The sequence below is a fragment of the Centroberyx affinis genome, unplaced genomic scaffold (genome assembly GCF_046629955.1).
Source record: "Centroberyx affinis isolate AG114_WGS23_722 - 3 ecotype Tasmania unplaced genomic scaffold, CSIRO-AGI_Caff_v1 ptg000278l_1, whole genome shotgun sequence".
Taxonomy (NCBI): domain Eukaryota; kingdom Metazoa; phylum Chordata; class Actinopteri; order Beryciformes; family Berycidae; genus Centroberyx; species Centroberyx affinis.
The window spans coordinates 346,586-365,032 of NW_027278957.1; the positions used below are offsets into that span (position 1 = coordinate 346,586).

Genomic DNA, 18,447 nt, shown 5'->3' on the forward strand with positions numbered 1-18,447 from the left:
TTATACATGAGATTCTTGAACATTTCAGGTATTGGAGGTTGACTTTTGCACAAAAATGTGCTTCCTGGGAGGAAATTGATTTAGTCGTCTGCTTGCTTGAGAGAACAGATCATTTGGGCAGTCAGGCCTTTCTCGGGCGCCTCCAGGCAGGTCAATAAACCCTGAGACAGCACTAGGCAGTAATGAAGTGAACTAGATAAGCAGCTGTCCATAGGCCAAGTTCCATAGGCCAAATTGAGAGATTAAGTCCTCGTCTGCTGGCCTAGGATCAAATCCTGCCAGAACTTCCCCTTCTCTGCTTTCCCACTGTCTATATACACGTAAAATACTAAAGATGAGGACTTGCCCACTCCTTTAAAACAAGCCTCTCCTGTGGTTTTAGTCGTTACAGTGTGGCAATGCTGCCATCTAGCTTTCCATTTGTTAAATTGAGCTTTCTGGCAGAGTTGCATACCCATAACTCCCATTATAGACAATAACTGATTAACTGGTTAATATTCGTAAGCAGCTGCATGCATGCATTATTTTTGGAGTTTAATATTGTTAGGTCACCTGTAATATTGCCTATCATCTAAACAAAGAACAGAATGCAATGAATCACAATGAATTTTCAAAATTTATTTAAAAATGTACTTTCCAAAGGAAAAACATAACATAGCATGTGAAAATACATAGGTCCTTACTGTTTTATTGTAAAATGTGTTCCTAAATGTGTTACTCTAAAATTATGCACCTCTTTTGCAATTTACAATCCACTTACAGTGTTTGTCTTGGCCGCTGGCAGAATTATACAACAAAATAAAAAGGTAATTTTGGAGGTTCACTGCACAAAAATGAATTCAGACAGTATTCATTCATGCTGCACAGAGGGAATGTATCACACAGGTGAGTGCAATAAATACTCTACTTAATGCTTTCTTTCAGATCAGGCCTTATAGTGACCAGTACATACTGTAGATAGTAAAGGGGGCGTCACACTCTAACAACAAACCCTAAACAGCAGTCAAGCTCAACTACACTACACATAGTAAGGTGTATTTGTAAATTGATTGGATTCATGTACGTCAGCAGTGAAAGCAACATTTCACTTTGGCATAACATTTGTAGTTTTTGGCACAAGTTTGCCTTTGTCGGTACATCAGATCAGCAACCAATACTGGCTGGACCAGGTATCTATCTCTAGTGATGTCACTCGCTTTTGTTTGCTTCTGCTGGCCTGAAAATCACACTTTTGTTGGTATGTGTGATAAGTGAGGCAACAAAGATTACATTTCTTGTATATTCTGTTACCTTGTTTCAAAAAGCAATCTGTCCTGGCCTGATTTTGGGCAGCTGTTCAGGGAGTCCTGTCAAGCTGTGCACTGGAAAATGTTGTAGCAAAGTGAAACACCACTTTAAAACTTTCACTCAAAGTCTCTTGTGGCATCGCTGGCACTGGCAGCAGTAGACAGACACTGAGGATCACTAGACACGACTCTTAGTAGACATTAGACCTCATTAAATACATATAAGTGAATACCAGTTCTGCCAGGTTATTTCATTATCAAGTCAGGTACACAACTAACAGAAAAGATTACAGTATGCATTTAAATATGTTCAAAAGAGCAGTTTAAATTCACACCATCTGCCCATAGATTGCGAGTCTGTAATAATGAAGACCTATCACCTGCTGATCTGAGACCAGTTTCTCTTCTAAGTCACAGTGTTGTTCACAGAGGTCATATGACTGCCAGAGATCCTAGATCAGTACTCATAGTCTTAGCTTTACGCATCCAGTTTCAGGTTTAATTACGTCACTGGAGGATACATCAGGGAATGTAGTTATGCTTTCTAACAGCTACACATTTCTTTCCATTATGAAACAAGAACTTGAATGCATTAAGTTATTCTCTTGTCTGAGCAAGAGATGACGTAACCGGGACAACTGAAGGTACTAATACGGTGAAATTGCATTCCTACACATAAAAAGGCATTTGTTTTAAAAAATGACATGATATTTGACAAATAGTAGACCTGCGAAAGGAAGAAATCTGACTTAAGAGGTCATCAATAGTCAGTTTATCACCTCTGGGAAACAGGTTGACTGTAACAGACCATTTGCAAGAAAGGCAGGGGGAGAAGACGCTGAAATTCACTACAAAACTTCCATCTGGCATGTCACAGTTTTAATTTATGGCCACGCACCGTCATATTGTACAAGGATTAGGATTCTGTCGAGTTTGATTTAATTTTCCAAGTATCAATAGTGTTGAACCTTTGTGATTCAGTTACACAAATTATTTACATCCCAATTTGAACATGATCTTAAGACAATATGTACAACAATATTAGTCAAAGGCAAGTTCAACCTATGTGTAGGGGGAGGGGGCTCTTTAATACAAAGTTGTGCAGAGTACAAATGTAATGCCAGCCAAAAAAAATGACAGGCAAGCACGTTAATCTCAGAAGACCATACAGGTTTGCTCCTCTCAAACCAAGCTGAACAGTGACAACAGAGAGATATATATCTTCATGAATCCCCTTGGGTGATGTTCTGGGCTACAATGCCCTTCATGCATCTGTTGTCGTACTCCTGGGTCTGCCCCTGTCTACGGCACCGTTAGCTTTGGGGCTCGGTCTGGTCCCTGAAGGCATGCCCCTCAGACTATCAGCACCTGACAGACAGGGCCAGCAGAGGGAGACGTGTTCAGAGGGATAGCCTGGCACTTAGGACAACTGCCGGAGGGGTATGAGAGAGCTGTGGCAGTGAGGGAAGTGCAGAAATAGCCGTCACCTCTGCACTGGATTTCTGGAGCCCAGGGACTGTTTCCCACGACTGGTCCCTTTGCGATAGTCACTCCCCGGGCCGCCTGGCTGTGGGACCCTGACCTGCCGATGGTGCCTCCCTTTTGCCTCTGGCTCCGAGTCACTGAGCTCCAGGTCAGGGCAGTATCCGTCACTCTCCTGGTACGACCGCGCGCCACCAGGTTGGTGTTCAGGCACCGGCTTGGCCCATAGTCTCTCCTTGGCTGAGCCCTTACGGGACAGTTTGTCAGAGACCCGCAAGTCCTCTGTGGTCCGTACTAAGTTGACAGTAGCCTCTTTGAAAGACCTGCTGAAGTGCTCCATGGTGGACTTGCGAAAGCTGCTGGATAGGCTGCCCTTGCCCAACGCCTCGTTTGAGGCATCCTGGTCATTGGGCGTCTGGCAAGAACTGTCCTTTTGAGCCACAAACTTCTCCAAGAGGCCATTAGCTTTGGCAACACACGCCCGGTCTTGGTCAAGTTTGCCATTACCGTTGGATGAGTGTCCATGGAGGGCAGCATGTAGAGCTAAGGGTTTGCCAGTTGGTTTGATGGGCAAAGCCGGGCTGCCTCCTGCACTGCCCTCTCTGTAGGAATGACTTGAGGAAGACAACAGGCCATTAGAGCGCTCCTCTCTCCTGCCGCGACCGTGGAGCTGAGGCTTCCCCTGGCCCAGCCCTCCCCCCATGTGTTCATGAACATTCCCACTGTTGTCCGGGCAGAGGGGCCCATTCCCAGATTTGGAACTGGCATTTCCATTTCCCAGGCTTGAGACTTTGGGCATCTTCAGCTTCAGAGTTATCCTCGGAGGAGGACGGAACAGCATGCTCTCCACGGGAAACGAAACAGGGAGGCCTTCAGAGAAAATACATTATTCAGGATTCAACTATGAATCTAATGACACAACAAAACACTAGCAAAAAAACCAAGCACAATACTGGAACTGTCTCTGTTATAATTTGCATGTGGTCTTGTAACAATAAAAGGACCAGCAGCTGAAACACAATAGATGGCTCACCAGCAGAGAGCTCCTGGTTCAAGAGCTTCACATGCAAGTTGAACATCTGCTCCTGGGCTTTGCTCTGCGACAGTTTCAGCTTCTCCCTCCGACTCACCATGTAACACAAATTCCTCACCTACAGGATGAAAAGAAAAGATGCAAAGCAATTTAAACTTTCGCAATTAAAAAAGAGCACTACACCATTTTGTATAATGTTAATTATGTCATCTCATATGTAAATGATTTCCTTTGTGTTCCTATAAAGCAATTTTTGGTCTGTCCTACCTTGAAAAACATACTGTTCCGACAGTATTCATCTCTGAGGCTTTGGGCCATGCTATATCTTAATTCAATTCCTTTCATTTATGTAAATCCTTTCATTTATGTAAATCTGTAATTAACACGAGAGGTCAGCTCAGTGTGCAGCTCAGAGAATTCAGTGACATTCAAACCCAAACCTCAAAAATGTTCATTATAGTTGATGTGCCCCTTGAAGTAAAACAATAAAGTTAACAAATATATACTGAAAAGGGAGACTTGCTCTTGCTCTGTCAAAGCTTCATGAAACAGAAATAACTGAAACAACCAAGACCAAATGTCTCAGCAGTACAGAAAATTATTCCGCACGAGCACCCACCCTCTCCAGATCCTGTCGCAGGTGCATGAACATGCGCATGCGCGTGTGGATGCTGTCCTCCTGAGGCTGCAGCAGCAGATTCTCCTCCTCCTCTTTAGGGGGCAGCAGAGCTTTGTTGAAGTTTGATTTCCGCTTCAGCTTCCAGTACTGATAGATGAAGTCCATCAGGTGCTCGGTGAGGCCAAGGTCCTGGGCCAGCTCGTCCGGCTGGATTAAGGTGTAGAACTCCTCCTCCAGCTCCTGCAGTCTCTGCGCCCGCTGGCCCACTTTCTCCGTCTCACTAGGGGGTTTAGGGCGAGCTGGGCTCAGGCCAGGCTCCCCTGCTTTGGATTTACTGTGCTTGAGGCAGTAAGACTTGAACTTGACTTCGTCACCTTCGTCCAGTATGGTCTTCATCTCTAAGCTGTGCTCGAAGGCACATGTCACGTGGAAAGGAGTGGTGCAGTTCTTTACAGAGCACTGAGAGCAGAGAGGAGAAAAAAATAAATAATCAACATAGTTGATACCATTACTCAAATCTAGCCTCTGTGTCCCTTTATATAGACAAACACTGTATGCTGAAAACAAAATGTGTGCCTATCCCCATAGTTTTACATGGACAGTGACCACACTGATCCACACTCACCTGGATGCATGCGCCCGTCTTCACTTTGCAGAGACTGCAGATGAGAGACCAGCGACTGGGTGGGATGTGGGATACTTTGGTGATGGGCTCCATCCGCTCTGGACAAGCAATGCTCACCTACAGAATAGCCAGAAGTCCAGCGTGATGAAAGATGATTTAATGCTCTTGTTGTAGAAGCACTTACAGAGGTGAAGAGGTAAAAGGATAAGCGTGTCCCATTATTTACCTCTGGTATCCACAGGGCACAGCTTACATGTGCCCACTTGGTGCCTGCACGTGTGGCCTTCATGGCACCACCCTTCTTGGGACACAGAAGACACTGTGGGTCAATGCCAAGGACACAGGTCCTACACAGCCAGTTTCCAACAGGCACTTTTACGATGCCATAGCAGGCCTGGGGGAAAAGCAGAAGGTAACATAAGGGTTCTGGCAACAGAGATATGGCTGCGTTGGGCCAATACAGTAAATCAATGTGTAACTGGCACATTTGTCAACACATTTGGCACATTTTGACACCCACTGGCCATTGAGCAAACATTATAAATATTCAACGTCATATTCTCATCTTTCCTTGTTTGCGAGAGAATGAAGGGAAAGAAATCGCTGTTCTGGTCACAATATTTTTCTACAAGTGATAGTAAGTGATAGTATAATGGATATAATGTCCATTATATCTCAAGCACTGTGTCTCCAGTTTTTGTTAATATTTGGTAACTGACACATGAGTTTGCTATTACATCTCGTCTGTGTGCTGAAAGGTTCACTACTGCCTACCTGGTGTACACAGATGTTGCACTTATCACAGAACACCATGTCATTCCCTTCTTCACTATCGGGGGAGCGGCACACATCACAGATGACGTCCTCGTCGTATTCAATCCCAAGCCCTTCCACCGTGTCGATGGCGTGGTTCATGTTGTCATGGCACTGCCTCTCCAGGGCTTCCATGGCTCGCTCCATCGTCAGCTCATCCACAGGCCCGTCCCCTGGGAGACAGACCGAAACAAAAATCCACATAGTTACAGCAGCTCCAGCAAACACCATTAGCCTATTCCATTTAGGACAATGATTAATAACAGGCAGCGTGTTGAGTTTTAAGATCCTGTTCCTCACCCATATGGTCGAGCTCTGTGTTGAGAGCACGCAGCCAGTAGAGGTCCATGTCGTCCAGATCGTAGCGACACATGCCCTCTGCCAGTTCTTTGATGTTGACATAACCCGTCTCTGTGGAATCTGGGCTCCAGCACTGAATGTACTTCCTCTGGCGGGAGTAAAGCACCTCCTTGGGCTTCTCTGCAATGATTCTGAACACATAGAGACGATTGGTAAAAAATGTGTAAGAAGGTTGTGCATGTTAATGAAACACAGAATACGGTTGTGCTTGTTAATGAGGCACAGAAACACAGATCAAAGGAAGAATAGGATCTTGTGATATAATAGCTGCGTATCTTAGCAATACACTTGGTGTAACAACAAAAAAGCAAAACTGTAATAGTAATTACAGTGGTTTGTCCAAAGGGCTGATAAACAGCCTAATCACAGAGCTTTAGGGAGGGGGCAGCGTTACCTGACTGAGGGCTCTGGGATGGTGTCTGGACTTGCTGGCACCTGAACTCCCTTCTCCCACTCCTGCCGCCAGGTGTCTGCCAGCAGGTAGTAGTCCTCTGGGGAGACATGGTGGGAGTCAGGCAGCTTCATGGCACTGATCAGGTCTTTTCTGAACACCTGTGGGAGAGGCCATGGGCCACGATTATTAAGAGACTGGCCTTGACGTTTGATATTACATTCACAGAACACTCAGCATAGCATCTGGTGGTGAGTCCAAGAAAGCCTGACTTACTTCAGCCGGTTTCTTTGGGTTGGAGGCGGGGGTTCCAGGTTTACTTCCATATTTGTTGGAGGAGCAGAAGGAGGTTGAGGGACCTAAATACAGAGAGGGTGTAAATTAAACAAGCAGTGAGGAATATGAAATAGAGTTCTGTTTAGGTTGTGTTCAGGTAGGTTACTCACTCTCATTGTCAGAACTGTCACTGCTGCTTGAGGACCTGAGACGTTTCATCCTGTAGCATCCTGCAAAACAGAGGAGGACAAACAAGTCAGGCAAAAGAAACAAGCATGTTATGGAATTAAAAACATGCAACTTATGGAATTTTAGATAAGAAAAGCGACCAAGTTTTTCCAAATCATAATCAATTTCAAATATCTATTCCAAAACGTTGGCCACTGGACTGAAGCTAGATTTCGGCTCTGTCCTGGACCAGCCTAGGATATGGACTAACAGTCTGCACAGAGGATCAGTTACTCACCATAAATTTCAAATCGAAAAGCATGCTAGTGGATTCCTCTGACACACCCCAAACAACCTCTTTTCATACCTGCAAATAAGAAATGGATGTCAGTCCATAAAGTAGATGAATGTAACACTATCAACAACAAACTTCTGTTGGATACCACAGAGTTATGTCTGCACACACTGTGCCAGTGAATGTGTCACAATGATGTATTCTGACTCTGGCTAGTTTGGTCTCTGATTGCTAAACACTACGTCGGCTCTGAGCTTTTGCCTGGGAGTTGACTGTATGAAAAATGTCCAGGATACAAAGCTACCAATAGCCTATTCATAAGTCTGACACATCAGAGAATAATCAAAACATAATTCACAGTAGATGGAATCAAACTGGAGCATGATTGCAACATTAAGGTCCCCCTTTTTTAAAGATTTTTAGGCCATTTTTTCATTAACTGGACAGTTTACAGTGGAGAAAAACAAGAGAGATGGGGCGTGTTGTGGTACAACAAAATTCCCACACCGGATTTGAACCCAGGAAGTTACGGGTACATGATATGCACCTCACCCTCACAACACAGAGGAACTCAAATCCCCAGAAGCCCCAAATACAGTACGCTTTTTCAACAGACAGGACATGCCTCACATTCCCCATGCGGACAGGACGGGTGAAAAAAAAAAAAAAGGGCATGGCACCCATTCCATACTCTTGCATACTATGGTATGAGCAAAACACACAAATGCCAATAGCTGAGAAAAATGTACAAGTGGCATTTAACTAATAACATTGACCAAATTAGCCCTACAAACATATTCCCGTCCGCAACCACAAGTCAACCACACCGGCTTATACTTAATACACACTTCCCAGTGTGTTCTCTGTGAAAGCACAAGAGACAGGCAGAACTCCCCCTGCATCAACAGCATCTTGCTCAGGCAGTGACAAAGCGCCCTCACAGAGCCACTTCCATCTACTCAAAAACAAAAAATGAGGAGAATGTTTTAGTACTCCATCTAATTTGGCTTTGCAACAAGAAAACAAAACTCTGCACTGCAATGCGTGACCAACATGTGAATGAGGGGCATCATCTAGAGGTTATAATTATTGAAGCACTCATGCTCATTGTTTGTTTATTGTGAAAACAAAAGTACCTAAGCTTGGGTAAAAAGCAGTCATCTCTTACAACTTATAGCATAAAACGCCTTTATTATTTTAAGTGTATTCATCTGGCACCTCAAAAATGTACTCTTGGTAGAACTTTGATACTGGAACTTCTTGTCTTTACTCTTTAGTCATCCGTTCTAACAAGATCTACTCTTTCTTGACTAAAAATGCTGTGCTCCTTTCACAATAAAATCACACACACACACACCAGTGATCACCTCCACCACACGAAGCAGGAGCAGGGCCTGTTGGAGCTGCACTCAAAACACATCGGCTGCATCTGCTACTGACATAAGTGTTTGCGTCTCTTTGAATGCACAACACTTTGAGTGTTCAGTTACTCAAGACTTAACTGATGGATAAATAAACAGTGTACACTGTGAGGTTCAAACAGTTCATGTGACTATAAAACTGCAATTCAGACTGGGTCAAGATAAAATGCTAAATTGGAGCACAGAAGTAAATGCCTCTTCTTGATGATGAGATTGAAAGAGAGAACAAATTATGAAAATTCAGAAAAGAAATTACTGTTATCCAATTTCATGGGTGTGCTCATTCAGGAAATCATATGTTCCCGGCACCGCTGTTCCCTTCCATGCTCCCATTTAGCTTGGTCCGTTTTGGTCCAAGGTTGGAAAAGCCAAACCACCACCAATCAAGTATGATATTGGTAAACTAGCAGTGATGCAGTGTTAAATAAAAAGATGTATAAACTATGACCTCCAGTCACTGATCATCAAGGCAAAAAAAACAAAAAACTACAATTATCAACAAAAATCAGTTCAGGGGGAAATCAGTAACATTACTTTGTGCTCTTTATGCCCTTAAAATACCCTATTCTTATAATCCTTCAGTTTGATACTGCCTAGTATTATGTATACTCTGAATTTAGGTCATATGGATTTGTCAGACTAAGGAGAGACAGTTGCCTATGTTTTCTGGAACAGGATAGTGTTGCTGAAGAAAGGATAGGCAGTGTAAGATCACCAAAATTTGTGTCATATTTGGACTATAACCTTACTAGTATTACCAACTAACATTAGCCTATTAAGTTGTGTCCAGTGTCTCCAGGGGGTCCTCTGCAAAATGAGGAGTAATTTCATTTCACCATTGTTTCCCTCACTAGAGGTTAGCACAATGAGAAGATGAATAGGGATGACCATTTTGTTCATTGGTTTCACTGTCGCCACTGCTGTCTCCCCACCTCCACTATAAACAGCTGTCCTGTTCTGAAACATCATGTAATACCATCTCAGATAGGGGCCCGTGTCCCAGTGTACATGAAACAGTTTGGGAACCCCTGTACTGAAGTTAACGGGGTCTTGTTAAGTAAGGAAACGATGGGAGACATTGCGGTTCTCGCCCTGTTTACGTTGCTCTCTACTGTGAGCCCCCAACCAAATTCACTAGTAATGTCTGGGTTCCACTTCACCGAGCTACCGGTAGCTTACAACCAGACTAGGCGTGTTTAGAATAAACAAATCAATAAACAAGAGTAATAAGCCGTCTGCCCTGCCCAAGTGCCTTGGCGCCAAACACAGGCCTTTAGCGGGCTGCAGTGTAGCTACAGACAAGGCAGTGGAGAAATCAAACATGGGCGCCACCATCATACAAAGATGTCACTTCCTAGAGCCGTTAGGCGAATATTTATGAAGCTCAGATGGTTTATTCAGGGTATGGGACGTTGAAGTATCCGTAACACATGCAGTTAAAGATCGCTGACGTTATACATGATAAAGCGTTTAAAATACTGTTGGAAAAGCAGAAAGGAAGCAGGCCCCGTGGCCTGGATAAGCCATCCAGGGCAAATCTTGGCACACTGAGTCCCACTGAACACACGAGCATATTGTTCAAATTCCACGGATCTTACCTTGGATCCACGCAGAATCGTGAGGTTTGTTCCGCCTAGATATCGGTCGCAACTCAATTTCCAACATGTGCATATAAAAATAGAGGCTCTGGTTATCCCTATTGATTAAATTTGTTTATTTTATTCTACCACAGTAGGAATCTCAAGGGTTGCAATCTCTCCAGTCTCTACCACCACGGCACAACAGCTCTATTGTACCGCGCGCCCCGCAGGGTCCTAAACTCCGCCGGCTCCCATTCAGTTTGGGTGTGCTCGATTTGTGCACTGACTGGAGTTAGGTTGAACCTTGAACCACAGAAATAATAACAACAGCAGTAACCATGAACAATCACCAAAACCATCATCGGAATAAAATTAGGCAATAAACCACGAGAGGCTGTGATTTAGAATGGGACACTGAGTGGGCTGGTTTATTGCTTTTATAAAGTTTAATTATTGTATATTAATTATTCTTCCACCAAGCAATATTGTTCTTGAACAGTAGATAAACAAAGTGGTTGCTCAGCAATACATAACTATCTGTATGGGTTGTGATATTCAGTAAGCCACTGATAAATTAACAGTTGGGTATTTTACAACGCTTTTAATGTGACTCAGCCAACCAGAACTTTTATAATGACAGGATATGTCACTGCAGTGTCAAATAGGCTAATGAATTACAAATGGAAAAAGTTTCACAAATGTGTATTGATAATGACAATATGCAAACCTGTATGCTCCAGAAAAGATTTAGAAACACAAATGGCGTAAATGCAGTTACACCCTTTTGGCAGCAAACAAAACCCTACTTTTACTGTTACGGCTTTCAGTTATTGTTTAATTAAAACTTACGGGTCATGATTCCAGTTGTGTCCTTTTGGCACTGAAAAGATCTCACTGAGACCTTTCAATTGATATATAATACTCATATTCCCCCAAAATCGCACTTACTGACTCAGAGTCCTCGATATGTTATATCAAAATTTCTAAATATCTTCAATGTGCTGCATGTATTTTGTCATTGGTAAATTGAGTGGCTTGACCAAATTCAACTCAGATTGAGGGTGATGAAGCTATTGACCATTGACTGGAACAATCAATACCAGCCCAAATGATGAAAAAATGGGATAATTGGATAGAATTCAGATAGTTCAAGTGAAAGCTGCTAATTCTGATTCATTCAACCGTGGCTGAGAGGAAGACACTTTGGTTATGCCTACAGTGCTTATCTCAAGTTTGTCATAGTTATAACCATTATCACAGTAAAGAACGGCTTCTTCCACTCATTTCACTTTTCAAATACAGGTGACTTTGGGTGAAGTGCAGTGTGAGAAACCTGAAAACAAACTGAGGTCACACAACAGAAATTTTGCTAAAGATGATTTAAGAACACTAATTTGTTTACTATACAAAAACATTCAGTTGACAGTATAAAACAAATGATATTACAATATATATAAAAAAATCTGATTACATGAATTGCCTATATATTAAAAACCCAGCCACTTTCCTAACTGATACACCTTTTCCCATTTTGATTTAGTCTAAATAGGTAAGTGAACCTGAATGAACAGCAATATACACAAATAAACCTTTACAATCCAATGTTTGGCCTAACAAATATTGACAAAGATGTAGCTATCACCAACACAGCACATTTGCAATATACACAACTTACACAAAGGAAATCCAGTTATCTAAACCAAACACACAAATACATCCTTGTAAGAAATAAAAGTACGATTTACATATTTAAAAAAAAAATCCCTCAGGCATTCTTGTGCTCATGGTTTTTTCACTGCAAAAATTCTGTCAGACAGTAAAGAGAATAAAGCTTCAAGTTAAAATTAACTACATTTACAGCAAAAAAGCTACATTCACATAATAGATGAAAGCAATAGAATTACCAAATACATTCATAGAAAATATAAATATTCACAGCACTAGTAGTAACTACCATGTGTTCAGTGCTTTACAGCAAATGTTTCATCTTCCTTGTCTTTATAAGAGAGAGAGGGGATAAATCTATGAAGTCTGCAAACTCATGGTTGATCTCAATAGTCCTATCTTTATCAAAACCCTTATTAAAAAGGCATTGATGAGGTTGTCCTCATCATTTTCCCTTCTTATAGATTTTGAGTCAGAGGACGAAGGAGGCAAATAACCAAATACTACTCATATTCAATCCTAATTGGACGGTTGGGGTTTAGAAAATCTGATTCAAAATCTGATGTGCAGTTTGTTTTGATACTCAATAATTCACAAGCCCATCTGCATGTCAGCGAAGTTGAAGAAGTTGTCCACATCTCGAGAAGACGTATTTTTGTTATCAGAAACAAAAACCTGCAAAAAAACAACAAACAGAAACATGCTAAGCTTGGTGGGGACATTTTGCCAGAGAAAGAAGCTATCTCTGTAAAAACTAGCAAAGACAGATGCCACAAAGACGATTACCTTGGTCCCACTGAACACTTCCTGGGCAATGTTCTTGCAGGCTTCCACAACTCCATCACCGTTCAACTCCAGGGCAATGACTGGGCCTTTGGTAATAACATATGAATTTCAGTATCAAACAGATTATACATAGGTAATAAGATATTAATTTCAGAATCAAACAGATTATAGATATATATGCTACGTATTGTGACTGTACGCATCTCTTGTCATGAAAACGTAACTCCAATTTTGGTGATTTTCATGTTTTAATTTCAATTGGCTGTTTTTCTGAGTTCCTGAACAGTTGACATTTTGGAGATATGAGATTTTCACCTGACAGTGACGATACATCTATCACTTGCACCCACATGGGAAAAAAATAATGATTGTAAAAAACAAGAAGATTAAGCATACCTTTAGTAATCCACTCCACCAGACCCTCTGCATTGTTCTGAAACACTCTCTTCACATCTTCAGGTCGCATCGAGACTTCCTTGGTCTGGATCAACACAAAACCTTTTGTGGTGGCCTGTGCAAATTAAAGATAAATAGCATCACATAATAAACATCAAAGATTTATCGTGAAACATCAAACATTTATAGAGTCCTCCACTTATATACACTGAGAGGAGGTAAACTATGCAAATAAAAAGGATGTGTCGGCACAGAGCTTGCAACAAGACATGCAACAGGGCTCCATCGCTGTCCCATGTGGGTTCGGTCTTATGCTTATGTGATAGAGTAATGCATATTTTGGCAACAACCCAAACATAACTGGGATGTTTTAATAATAACACAACCAGCCTGCTTAGCATTTCGGATACAGCATCCTACAAGTTTTCAGAGTGAGTCAAAGAAATTGACACTGAAACTGATACTCACTTTCCCTCTTTCTTTTCAATCCCTCTTTTGCATAGACAGAACAACTAGAGGGACAGTTCTCTCCCAAAACACAAACGCATGTACATTTACATGCACTAAGTAGTCTGATAATAAATCATTTCCTAGTTAATGTATTATTTGGGATATGCTGGTTTATAACCCTCGTCATATCTTGATCATAAACATCCTTGTATCCATTAATCAATTTTTCAATTCCAGCTGAAACAAAGTTCTGCACTGACTGCACAAAACAACAGTTAACAGGATAAGGGGTTAACATACTTAAGTATAACTGGATAGTATTGGTAAATCCCTGTTAACATATTAAGGTTTCATATGGATATGAGCTTGTCCAAGTTACACTAAATGGGTCATAATGTTTACAGGCATAAACTTATTGATGGAATACTTCTATTATATTATTAAAGGAATATTAGTGTGTGTAAATGTAGCCAGTGTGTTAAAAACACTTAAAACACAATGGGGTGTGACATAATAAGCCTATATCATTGTTGACTATATACAGTCAACAATGTAAATAAGCACCTGTGGAATAATCAAAAATTCAGATGAAGCCAACATTTTAGACTTATCTAAGTTCTAGATTTCAGAACAAATCCTTGGATGGTGTGAATAGTTAACCTACTTCCTTAATGAAAAAAAATGAGCTTCAGTAATGAATGCAACTAATTTGATTTGACTGATAGCCAACTGCATGTTTTGCATGATTCCAGAAACCAAGAGGGTGGATGCAAATGTTTAAGATTAGCTCAATTTGAATAAAATGAAAGATTTTCCCAAATATGTAACTTCATTTAGGAAGCTGTCTCACAAACATTCTTCCCTCTATAAAATGTTGATAGTCAACATTGCAATTGACTATTGTTTTTTTTTTCAATTAATTGTGCAGCCTTACAAGCACAGTTACAGCATGGCTAACTGCACCTAACATATTATCAGTTTATTATCAGTATAAACTCTGATACCTGATAACCACCTTTTTCCCCTCCAGGTATTGGTTAAACACTTCCTCCACATACTAGCAATACATAAACCATGGTGTCAACTCAAGCGAAGCGTCAGAACACACTTCCTTATTCTCCTCACCTCATCAATCAGTTTGCGGGCATTTGCAGTGGTGTAGTCCCCAGCAAAGAAAACAAAGAGGCAGGACTCTTCGCTGTCCTTACGCCTTCCTCCCTTTGTCAAAGGCACAATGCTGCGTGCCACATCAGTGGAGATTCGAACAGACTTGAACTCAGACTCTGGGTCTGGGGCCGGCACATGATCTAGAACCACCACTGCCTCCGGCAACAAGCTCCAGTTGTTCTCCCCAGAGACGGGGGTGAAATCATGTATGTTGCTCCAGTTATTGTTAAATATGCTGAGCCCGGCATCCTTGAAGTGGAAGGCCAGCTCGGGGTAGTAGTACTGAAAGCAACCAAACTTCATGCCTGTTGAGGACTCAATGATGGGTTGAGTGGCACAGCACAAGAACACCTCCATCTTCTTACAGTCCCGTGTGCGAAACTGCTGACAGGCCACCACACACTTGATGTCCTTACAGTCTCTGAAAAACACACTGCCCTTGACAGGTCCCAAAACAATGCGACAATTCACACAGTCATCGATGGTAATAGTGGCAGAGTGGTCAAACACGTAGATGTTGCAGTTCTCACACTCCTGTATGACAAACTGTTGCCCGTTCAGTTTGCCAGGCAAACGGCCCACTGTGACATCTTTGAGACCTGTCAGCATGTAGTCCTTGGGATCAACCTGTGCAAAGACAAAGCCCACAAGTTTGGTATTTTAGACAGCACTGTTTTATGTTCTGTACTCATTAGTTTGGATGTCAAATGGAAGAAACAACTGCTGAAGCAATCCATGCACATCTTGAAAATCTGAGTATGATGTCAATGGATAACTAAGACCCTAGTTTACTTCTAGGTATTTACCCACGGAACCATTTTCAAATGCAGTAATGCTGGAAATAGCAAGTTCCCCACTTGTATTCACGCTTCTGTCGGCCTTTCAGGTGCAACATCCCGTGAGTCAAATCGGAAGTTGAACTGCCAGTGAACGCCCAGTGTGTGAACCACTCATATTAAGAATGGTCAGCCTGGCTTCAGCTGCAGAGCATGTACTGTTGTGTGGTGACGTTAATCCGATAATGAGCTATATCCACGGATTGAGCAAGAGGGGGAAAGCTTCGAGACCGCATTTAGTGATGTGGACATATACTGTACATGCATGTGCGATGAACCCCCTACACCCAAGCTAATTAGGTTGTAAGTACAGATGAATATTTTGAGACTGACTGCCCTATGCAATTTTTTCTTGCACTTCAAATCTCGGTAAGAGCAGTAGTCTTGTACCTGCGGAGCTGCACGCCGCAATAATCAGTTCCCTTCAATCGTTTAAAGCTAATATAAACATTAGGTTACTGCCCAATAACCTTACTGACGCTGACGGTGCATTTCAGCATCGTGAGAGGTACCGTTGACGGCTACGATTACATTGACGGTTGCCTAATTAGCCCGAACTGGCAATTTATTGATTTGCCTGGGAGCATTTGAACTTGCAAGCAGTTAAGTTATCATAGCTTTACTAGCTGAGGTTAGCTATAAACGTTAGTACAGTTAGCTGTCTCAATAGTTAGGCAATCTAGCTGATTCCAACTTCCACTTAGAAACACTTTATCTTCCGTTTTACTAGCCGTAACGTTAACGGTACCTTTTCACGCTTATCCCAGCTGTATTGCTTCGGTGCCTCATCGGTGTTATTGCCAAGGGGAACAGTGTTGCTTGTCGTCGTAGTTTCAACAGTCGTTGTTGTCGGAGTGCGCTCGTCTTTTTCAGGTGATTTTCTTCTGGATTTCTTGGAGAAGAAACAGCCCATTTTCTTCTTTCAGGTCTTTCAGTCACAACCAAAATAACCTATTCTTGAGGAACGCGAAAAAAATGTGACGCTCCCAAGCTTACGTGCTCTTTAATTCACGAGATCTTCAGCTCTGCTTCAAGCTATCACGCAGAGCTTCCCGTTTCCCTGCCTCGTTTCCTGGCCAATAGACACTTCGCTGTTCGTTACAATGGCGAATCACGGAGCTGGACAGAGAGACGGAGACATCGTAGAGGAGGTGTGCACTCGCGACGCATTCAAGTGCAACCTGTAAACACGCAAAATCCAGTAACCCGTTTTTATTTTAAAGTTGACGCCCTTTGGAATGCTTGTTCATGTTGCAAAAATATCATAAACATAACAGTGACATCCAATCTATTCCTTACAAGTACAATTCAATTTGGTCGCTTCTTCGGGTGTATAGCTTGATCTCTTTTTGGGAATCAATAGCCAATATAGATACTGTTTTTCTTCGATTGAAGGTCAATCACGTGTCATTGTTCATAAAGCACTAGACTAGACTAGACTGACTTCACCATTTACATCAAGAACGTTGACATTAAACCGTTGGAGTGCAACCTCCCAGTGGTAAATACTGTAATTTATCAATTTACGAGACGAGCCTGAACGCACCATCCTCTGCGCGTTGGGCGCACCTCTCGGGGCGTTGTCTTTACCCCGTGGTCTCCAGACCAACCAAGGTAGGAAGAAGCAGGTTACAAACTTCGAAGTCTGTGGACGTAACATGGCATATGCCACTGAGAAAAAAATCTCCTAAATTCAATCGTACACGATTTTGCATGTATATGCTGGAGTGTTTTTGACATATGCAGAAATGATAGGCTGCTTTACATAGCTAGCCTACTGTCAGCTAGTTTTTGAATATTGTAATTACAGTGCAGATATATTGATAAGTCTGGCTGAGCTACAGTTGAAATGATTTTGAACATCATCGTGCACAACAAACCAGAAACAACATGCAACCATGTTAAACAAGACATCAGATTAGCTGGCAATTTAAGCCACTAGGCCTCTCTAATAATAGGTAATCCCCGGGTTCATGGCTGTTTATGCTCTGTGAAAGATGTCCTGAAGCCTGGCCTTTACATACAGACACGTTGGAGTGGATGGATTATGTTTTATTCCATATTTTAAATATCAGATGGAAAATTCACTTTCTCTGTGTATTACATTTCAGACGTGAAGTGTGTGAAGGATAAGAGGCCCAGAGTGAGACACAGGAGAGTGGATAGCAGATAGATACAGGCAGAGTTCAAAATTAGATTACTGTTAAAGTAGTAGTAGGCAGTTGAGTGAAGTGTCCACTATGCAGCCAGTCTCAACAACAAATCAAGTTCTAACAATTGCATAGTTTTTTTTATCCCCCTAACAGCAGCAGATTGTGCCAGTTAGTATGATAATAATCATTCTTCATGAAAGTTACAAAAAAAAACATTTGCTGTTGTGTGGGGGTGAATATTGACCTTTTTATATTGGACTTCATTACATGTGAAATGTCTTCTGAAATGTATTCCCTCAGTATTGGATCCTGTCGAGAGATTATACCTCTCCTCATTCCCACGTCTTTCTCACAGGTGAACCCTAATAGCAGCCCTATATACCCAGCACTAGAGCCTCACTGGTAATTTCTGAGGTGAGTGAGTGCCTTGCTAATTGGCACAACAGTAGCCCAATAAATAGAAACTACATAGAAGCACTTCAGCTACAGTGCAGGGCGATGGCGCAATCAAGGCTCCAATACTCATAGCGGATATGGCTCTAACTCCGCACAGCGTTTTCTTGCAAAATCACGAGTTCATCAAAAACCCAGGACAATGATTTAGTAACCGTGTTTAAAATCGCTTCACTCGGTGCGATGTGCGAC

The 18,447-nt window shown here is 42.0% G+C and overlaps 2 protein-coding genes across 3 annotated transcripts; both read right to left on the reverse strand.

Annotated features, from left to right (window-relative positions):
- Positions 1-638: 638 nt before the first annotated feature.
- Positions 639-10,528, reverse strand: jade3 (jade family PHD finger 3). 2 transcript variants are annotated; one of them, XM_071512676.1, is made up of 12 exons: positions 10,368-10,528; positions 7,352-7,420; positions 7,056-7,115; positions 6,886-6,968; positions 6,613-6,770; positions 6,159-6,349; positions 5,820-6,031; positions 5,272-5,439; positions 5,046-5,162; positions 4,421-4,879; positions 3,802-3,919; positions 639-3,638 (listed from the first exon to the last, which is right to left on the reverse strand). In XM_071512676.1, the coding sequence occupies exons 3-12, from the start codon at positions 7,102-7,104 to the stop codon at positions 2,770-2,772; spliced, it is 2,424 nt and encodes an 807-aa protein (XP_071368777.1). In that variant the 5' UTR covers positions 7,105-7,115; positions 7,352-7,420; positions 10,368-10,528; the 3' UTR covers positions 639-2,769. The 2 variants fall into 2 exon arrangements, with proteins under 2 accessions (XP_071368777.1, XP_071368776.1); XM_071512675.1 differs by lacking the exon at positions 7,352-7,420.
- A 1,169-nt stretch (positions 10,529-11,697) lies between these two features.
- rp2 (RP2 activator of ARL3 GTPase) lies at positions 11,698-16,703 on the reverse strand. The gene is made up of 5 exons (XM_071512846.1): positions 16,398-16,703; positions 14,772-15,440; positions 13,197-13,311; positions 12,801-12,886; positions 11,698-12,689 (listed from the first exon to the last, which is right to left on the reverse strand). Exons 1-5 carry the CDS (start codon positions 16,560-16,562, stop codon positions 12,606-12,608), a joined length of 1,119 nt encoding a protein of 372 aa, XP_071368947.1. The 5' UTR covers positions 16,563-16,703; the 3' UTR covers positions 11,698-12,605.
- Between the last annotated feature and the right edge of the window lie 1,744 nt (positions 16,704-18,447).